General features: G+C 39.3%; 1 protein-coding gene and 1 long non-coding RNA gene across 4 annotated transcripts in view; one reads left to right on the forward strand and one right to left on the reverse strand.

Annotated features, from left to right (window-relative positions):
* Positions 1-8255, forward strand: part of jakmip2 (janus kinase and microtubule interacting protein 2) — a 26596-nt gene that overhangs the window by 13756 nt on the left and 4585 nt on the right. For all 3 annotated transcript variants that reach the window (XM_032533352.1, XM_032533351.1, XM_032533353.1), the window contains exons 6-18: positions 667-765; positions 915-1061; positions 1193-1333; positions 1997-2053; positions 2587-2709; positions 2870-2998; positions 5202-5285; positions 5674-5736; positions 6165-6263; positions 7287-7388; positions 7771-7824; positions 7911-7976; positions 8080-8148. In XM_032533352.1, coding sequence (XP_032389243.1) covers positions 667-765; positions 915-1061; positions 1193-1333; positions 1997-2053; positions 2587-2709; positions 2870-2998; positions 5202-5285; positions 5674-5736; positions 6165-6263; positions 7287-7388; positions 7771-7824; positions 7911-7976; positions 8080-8148 — 1233 coding nt within the window. The remainder of the gene's footprint in view (positions 1-666; positions 766-914; positions 1062-1192; positions 1334-1996; positions 2054-2586; positions 2710-2869; positions 2999-5201; positions 5286-5673; positions 5737-6164; positions 6264-7286; positions 7389-7770; positions 7825-7910; positions 7977-8079; positions 8149-8255) is intronic.
* The window catches only part of LOC116700296 (uncharacterized), a 19720-nt gene that overhangs the window by 1709 nt on the left and 9756 nt on the right, over positions 1-8255 (reverse strand). The gene's annotated exons all lie outside the window — the stretch shown is intronic.

Raw genomic sequence — 8255 nt, forward strand, 5'->3', positions numbered from 1 at the left:
AGCAACCAGCAGGTATCCAAAGTGCTTTACATCAGGAAACAAAAATAAAACCACATATCGTTTAGAAAAGTCAGGTTACATAGAAACAGGAGGAGGAGAGGGACATTATCACACCACTACTACGTATTAAAAGCCATTCTAAACAAATAGATTTTTAGTTTGGAGCTAAAAAGAGCTACATCTGTAATAGTGTGGATATCAGGGGGTAACTTGGCCCAGAGTCTCGGGACAGCAACTGCAAAAGCCTGATCACCCCACCATTTCTACCTTGACCTTGAGACTTCTAAAACCAGGTGATTTGAAGACCGCAATGACCGGTCAAAATCTCGGACAAATACTCCGGGGCCAGGCAATTTAAGGCCTTGAAAACCGACAAAATCTGAATATCGATTCTAAAATGCACAGAGAGCTAATGTAGGGTGAAGTCCCATGCTCAAAGATAATATTAACCAATCCATGGGAGCATTCCTGTCTCGGAACCCCTAAACTCTAATGTGAATTCATGAGATTTAGATTTCATGTTAATGAGACATTAGAATTTAAAGTAAAACAATAATAACCTCCTGGTATGATACTAAAATAATTCAAAGTTTTTCTCTACACCTGGCTAGTGATTGAATTAGTGAAATAATAAAGTGTTGTTTTTTGTTTGTTTGTGTGTTTCAGGACTTAAGGAGAAACCAGAGGCGCATTGCTGACCTCAACTCGACTATCCGCAAATTAGAAGACCGCAACTCACTACTGGTCGATGAGAGGAATGAACTGGTAGGACCAAAATGATTTAGTTAAAGAAAAGTCCTTCTTTATTTTCATCTTTCTGCCTTTCCTTCACATCCCCCAACTTCTATCTCTGGCTGTCCACCTTCCTCACACCAGTCTCTGAATATGTCCTTGTGTTGCTTTCTCCCCAATAGCTGAAGCGAGTTCGAGAGTCAGAGAAGCAGTGTAAGCCACTGCTGGACAAGAACAAGCTGCTGAGTAAGAGGAATGATGATTTGACTCAGACTATCCAGAAGCTGGAGGAGAAACTCAAGATCCTGGCCAAGGAGAACCATGAGATGGTCAGCACAATGTCACACTAGCATCAGATATACGTACATTTAGTACTTATTTGCAGAAGGGACAGACTGGTTTACAGATGATAGTTTGACCCTAGAGGACCCTTTCCTCTGTGTGTGCTGTGTGTTTGCAGAAGGAAAAGATCAGCTCTCATCCTCCGCTGAAGAAGCTCAAGTCTCTGAATGACCTGGACCAAGCACATGATGACCAGGAAATAGCCTTTCTCAAGCTTCAAGTCCTGGAGCAACAAACCATGATTGATGAGCTGACAAGAGTATGTGTTTTTCTATTACTTACGGGTGCAAATGAGTAGGTTTTTGCTCTTTTCAGTAATTGTGCACAGAAGGCAGTTGGGGTCATGGGGGTTGATCCTGTGCTCATGAGGAAGCTGGATACTCCTGTACCTTTATTCTAAAAAACCCTAGTAAAACATACACAGGATAGTGTAAGACACCTTTCTTTTCCACTAATCCTAACGCTTTTGTTTGATTAATAGATTCAAAAATGTTATAATTTAAGATTTAATGTATAGTCATATTATTATTCATTACATTCAGTTATGTGGTTGTTATTTGCATACCAGCAATATTCTCCAGACATGGATACCTGCAGTATAAATTTCCACCACTGTCGCTGCACAAACTTAATGTACATTGTATTTGTAACCAGGCACTCTGTGCAGCTCATTTTATAAATATAATGTAGTTGTGTCCTTAATAAGCAGACTGATCACCACAAGACAATTAACATGTGAAACTCTATCAACATCCCATGATTCCTAACATCTTCGACAAACTGCGTGAAAGAGCTTGTTTCAGTGTCGTGTTGTCTTTAATTTTGTTTTCTTTTATTTAAATTGAAAAGACAAGAATGGAAAACGAATCCTCTTACAATGGTGTGTTATCTTCTTTTTTTTATTTGTCTGTTTTTTTTCCAGGACCGGGAAAAACTATTACGAAAGAAAAGGCATAAAAGAAGTTCGAGACCGATAAAGGTAGAGAAAATTATAGTTTGTTTGTGGCTATTTATCTTGACATGTACTTAATTTGGTTACTTTGAAAACAGAACTCACTTTTCATAAATTAGTATTATTGAGAAGCTAAGGGGCTTTTGTAAAAATTCTTTCCAACAATATTTGTCAACTTAATTCTAAACTGTGTTAAATGTTGATGTGACGTCTAGGCTTTGCTTTAGTAATGTGAGTCTTGTGGAAGCGCAACCTTTAGAAAGTCATGTAATAACACAAAAAACAAAATTCAAACATTCAACTTCCCCCTCAGCTACTCAAGTATGTCAAAACTGCCAGATGGTTAAACCTGAATTCACATTTGTTGCTGGAGTAAATGATAATGCCATAGAGCCATATTTAGCTAAATGCATTAATATAAATGGAAAGTAAAAAGCTTTCGGGGACACTGATGAGTGATGATTTTAATCTAAGACCATGTTAAAAAGGCATAGTAATTGTTAGACATCAGGTTTTTTAGGTCTATACAGTAAATATTTTTGTTCCTTCCTCCTCTGCAGAGGCACATCGTAGTAGACACGTTTTTTGGGTACGATGAGGAGTCTATGGACTCTGAGACATCTTCAGTGGCTTCGTTCCGGATGGACAGAACTCCTGCTACCCCTGATGAAGACCTGGAGGAGGTCAGCACAGTCACGCTGACTACATTTACAATCACACACATATCCTGAACTTATTCTGTTTTTAGACCATTCTGTTTTAATTCACAATCAAATCCATTCAGTAACTGTAAGCCTAATTCAGCCATGGACTTTGGCCTCTAACCTGTGTGTGTCAAACAAGGGTCTCGCCAACGAGGAGTCGGAGCTGCGTTTCCGTCAGCTGACCAGGGAGTATCAGGCCTTACAGCGAGCCTATGCCCTGCTGCAGGAACAGAAAGGAGGCATTCTGGACGCTGAGATGGAAGCCAAGGTACAAACAGTGAGAAGATCACGAATCTATCTTATATGAACCCTGTTTAATCTCTTTGTGCACCCAAATATCCTTACCTTGTGTTTTGTTCTTGGATACAGTTGTGAAATGGTTAAGTAAACTTGACTGAAATTAGATCTATGGTTTTCCAATCTTCAGTTTTTTTTCAAAATACCATTTTTCATTAAACTGCTGAAGAAACAGTTAAGTTACTATCACAAACACATTTAAAATAGCCAATCGTTGAGGCATTGGATCACTTTCAGCACAAAGCAAATGTATAAAAGTACTAATGTTTTGACTAAGTTGATGGTAACATTCATGGTTGTGTCATATGGCTGAAAATCAAATCTAACAACAATACCACCAGAGTCATAGTGGATTATTATATTAAAAAAACCTTTGCAAGGGTCAATAGTACTGTAAGTTGTGCAGTGATTCAGTACCATTTTTGAGTACTGAACACTTTGTGATTAACTGACATGCCTCAAGGACCCCCTCGCCAAGGGAAACTACTTGCAAGGCAAGGTAAGGGAAGGCAGCTTTATTTGTAATGCACATTTCATCAACAGGGCAATTTAAAGTGTTTTACATAAAACATTACTGTAAAGAGCAGTTAAACAACAATTACAAGAATAAAAACAGCAACCCCCTGCTGTTCATTTGGGGCTCCACCTGTCCATTAAAAGTATATAATATAAAGCCTCATTTAAGTCAAGCCACTTATGGTTTTTCCTTTAAGAGAATGGAAGTGCTGAGAGAGGGAAGAGGACACATTCCCTGCAAACTCTGTTTATTGACAAGCTACTTCCTAATCTTATTTACAAATTCCACCAAATTCACACAATACTATTCTGGTTAGTCTATTATGCTCCTTAATAATGATACTAAAAAGGCAATAGGATCTAATGGGCCCTATTTTAACGATCTAAGTGCACGGCGTAAAGCACATAGCGCTAGTGCGTTAAGGCCATGTCCAAATCCACTTTTGCTAGTTTGACGGCAGAAAAATGGGTCCATGCACCAGGCGCATGGTTCAAAAGCTTTTTACTTAGTGTCTTCATTAATTCATAGGTGTGTTTTGGGCGTAACATGCAATAAACCAATCAGAGTGTCTTCTCCCATTTCCTTTCAAAGCCAGGCACGTTCCTACCTTGGCACATTGTTATTATGATGGCGGATTTGCACCATCATATTTTTTTTTGTTATCTTATGCATGTTTGTGTGCTGCTGCGCTTCCCTGTGTGTGTGTAACAAGCATAGTGTGCGCGCACTGTGCATAAGCCTAGGCGCATTTAACTAATGCGCTGTTAAAATAATAATAAAATGCTGAGCTATTGACTGTAGACCAGGTTTTTGTTGGTCAATGCTACAATCACTTCCCGCTGCCTTATGGGACCATGAAGAGGCTTGACAGAGTTACAGCACAGCCCAAACACAATGTGGCTGCATACATGTATGCAATGGTCAGTTAACAGCCCACACTTTACAAAGCATCCTTTCAGGCTTTGCAGAAGTGACAAATTATCACGGGTCCATTTTGAAGAAAATAATTTTTAGCAACAAACCTAGAATGAAACAAAAGGTTGTGGGCTGGGTTTGTCAAGGGGTCATTGTAACAACAAAAGGTGAAGTGACAAGCTTTTTAACATTACAAACTGATTTAATCTGATGGTGGCCAATTTGGCTAGTCATTTCAGCACCCAAGACAATGTAATATCTCTGTCTGTTTTAGAGTGCGTCTGGTCATAGTAGTTTAAGTTAAGTTCTTTTTAAATGCTAAATTATTGGATAAATAGTTCAAATGCAGTTACCTATATGGAAATATCTCAAGAACCCAATGATAGCTTTCCTGACATAGCCCGTGTAGGCAAGGTGTAGGCTCAGAACCAGGCTTGAGTAACAAAATTGGCTTTCTTTGTGATCTATTAATACATTATTTTTTATTACATTACTATATGTGTGATTTTAAAGAGCAGTTAAAAAAAAAACTTTGTAGAAGGGCACACGGAGAGCGCAGACCCCTGCCAAGGCCATGCCCTGTCATGCAATTTTAACGCTGACAATCAGACAACATCCGAAAACTTTACCTTCTAGGCAGCGGAAAACATTGTCCATGTACTTCCGACAGTACCGGCACAGACCACCACTTAAAAAACAGTGCTCTAATGGCTAATGCATGTCTGCTTTGCTCATGTATTAGGCCCAGGAGCAGATCCAAGCAGACGTTCTCAGGTATAAGGCAAAAATAGAGGACTTGGAGAAGGAAGTGACCCTGAAGGGACAGGTAGGACACACAAACGCACGCATGAACCAAGGCAGATTAATGTACATGTATATGTTGTATAATGCTGTATTTAAATTTTATATTATATTTATATTTATTCTGTATATCATTAAGCCTAATTTATATGTCAGTAAATATACAACAGTTAAACAAGATTAAATTAAAAGATATAGATGTACCACTGCCTTCCCTATATCTATGGTTTAGGAGTCCTACTGTCCTCTCGTCAACTAAACAAGTTGTTTCACTCTCATGCCATTTCTAAATTTGGAGTTTGTCTTTGTTATTTTGCTTAACAGGGGATACCTTTAGAAATGAAATGTGTTAAATCATTTATCATTTATTTTAGCTTTGATGTAATGCATTGACTGCCTATGTCATCTGTTAGGACTCCAAATGGGTTGAGGAGAAGCAGCTCTTCCTACGAAGGAATCAGGAGCTATATAATAAGGTTGGACTTCAACTTAGTTTGTTTTATAATAAGGAAGCAGTTAGAGTATCTCTTAGGATGATTGTGTGGATTACGCTGTTGAGTGTGTTTAGTTATATTCAAGGAATCTGATCTGTCAAAACGTATGCTGTACCAATTGTCAATGTTTTGTCTTAAGTTACCTTCTTCTATGCACAGCATTGGTTGGATTTAACCAATATGATTATAATTGCTTGAATCTTTTTTTCAAATCAGTTTGATGGCACCTGTTACAGATGGTACATTTTGTAATCAGCTTTGTTTAAAGCCTTGAGGTCCTACAGTTATGACTTACCTACTTGCCACTTTATCTCCATCATATTACATAGCACATTGTAGCTCTAGCTGACATTTGTGGACAGTTACCTCTCCCTGTCTCCTTATTTATTCTAACTCTCTGTGGTGTCTAGGTGGAAAAGATGGATTCAGAGTGCAGTCGGCTGCAGCAGGAGCTACAAGACTCCAAAGATCAAAATGAACTGTTAGAGTTTAGGATACTGGAGCTAGAGGTGAGTTACAAAGAATCTCTTCCCAGAAATTTGTTGAAGTAGCTATGCTGAAATCCTGTCAAGATAGCCATTCAGTCATAACTGATAACTAGCTGACAGTGGCCTGTGTGTTCCTTCCGTGCTGCGGTGCAGACACTGACGGCAGCTTGTGAGGGCCTAAGCTGCCACCTAGTGAGCAGAGAGAAGAACAGATCGCTCAGATGTGCTTAGTACAGTGTTGCAATAAACTGATCACAGTCATTTAACCTTGATTTTAGTTAAAGGCTGATATAGTTGTGATCAGGTGTTTGTCTGATACTTCTTCAAATGGAAGCAGTAGTCTCAAATATACAGATAGTCAGCATTTTCATGGCTAAACAAAGCAAAGAGCACTGCTGAGACTTAAACATCATCATTGGAAATAAAAAGTCACATAAGTGGAAACAAGGCTTGATTCAGGGAATTTAGTTTGGTTCTGAATAGTCAGCATTTGGGTTAGGGCTCCTGCACATTGCCTGTGTGGCGTTAGCGTGTCAGCTGCGTGGCATGTCCGTTTTTAATTCGGCTCCCATGTCAACAGGTTAGAGCTTGAGCCGCGCCAAAAACACACAACGCCCATTTCTCATGAGTTTCCAGGCAAAATAGAAGATGTTTAGATGTCATTTTTATGTCATTCATGTACAAACATCAAAATATCGACCAAATAAAGTTGAAGAATACACTATTATTGTATTTTATCAATGGGAAACATACATGTGTACAGACAAGGCTAGCAGCAACAGCAGCAGCACCGCGTCAGACATGTTTCTGGTGTAAAAAGTCATAGAAAACGCCACGCAGCTGCCATGCAACAGAAACGCCACACTCACGCCACGCAGGCAGGGTGCAGGAGGCCGTGTTCTGTTTGAATCGGACAGTCTAAAACAAGCCAGGAAGAGTGAAAATACTGTATCTTCCTGGTGTAATATGGAGTCAAGGACTCCTAATGAGAGCTTTGGTTACAGTAAATCCTTTCTATAATAAAATGCTGTTCTCTTGTCAAAGGAGCGTGAGAGGAAGTCCCCTCCATTCAACCACCTGAGGATGCATCCCTTCTCTGAGGGAGTCAGTGCACTGCAGATCTACTGTATGAAGGAGGGGGTCAAGGTACGCTATGAGAAGGACTCCACTGCTTTCATCATAGCAATTTATCATAAAGTATGAAAGCAACCGATCCTGCTGTGACAGGATCTGTGAAGATCAATGCTTTTGAATTCCCTTGTTGTAAGATAATGCTCTTACAACAAGTTTTACAAGCAAATATCAATTGACTAAACATTTTATAGTGTAAAGAAATCTTGGTTTAAAGTTTTTTTTAAATGAATGGCAAATGCATTTGTTGTATGCTCCTGATAGGTTTTAATTGTGTCTTTACTGTAAGTGGCTGCCCACTGCTCCTTTGAAGGATGGGTTAAAGAGCAGAGAATGAATTTGGCTACATGTATGTGTATGTGACAATAAAAGCGCCTTTCTTCTTTTTTCCTTACAGGACGTGTGCATACCAGATCTCATCAAACTTTTAGATATCCTGGGAGACAACGGGGTAATTCATATGGAATTCAACACATCAGCATATGATGCTAAAAGAAACACATTATTAATACAAGTTTTATTTCTCCTCCTGTTCAGAACTTAAGAAATGAAGAGCAAGTGGCCATTATTCAGGCTAGCACTGTTTTATCACTTGCAGAAAAGGTAAGTTTGGAGACCACAGGTCCCTCTGATAACATGAAAAAAATCTACACACAGAATCGTTTGTGCTGTGCTGACTCATGTTGTGCGGTTTGTTGCCCTCTAGTGGATTCAACAAATTGAGGGGACGGAGGCAGCGCTGCACCAGAAGATGGTGGACCTGGAGATAGAGATGGTGAGTTTGTATTCACCTCTCTGATTCCCTCAGTGACTTTCTGCTGGAATATACATGCTTTCTTATTTTAATGGCTCACACAGCAGCTCTAGTCCTTTGTCATGTGA

Source organism: Etheostoma spectabile, chromosome 13 (genome assembly GCF_008692095.1).
Source record: "Etheostoma spectabile isolate EspeVRDwgs_2016 chromosome 13, UIUC_Espe_1.0, whole genome shotgun sequence".
Taxonomy (NCBI): Eukaryota; Metazoa; Chordata; class Actinopteri; order Perciformes; family Percidae; genus Etheostoma; species Etheostoma spectabile.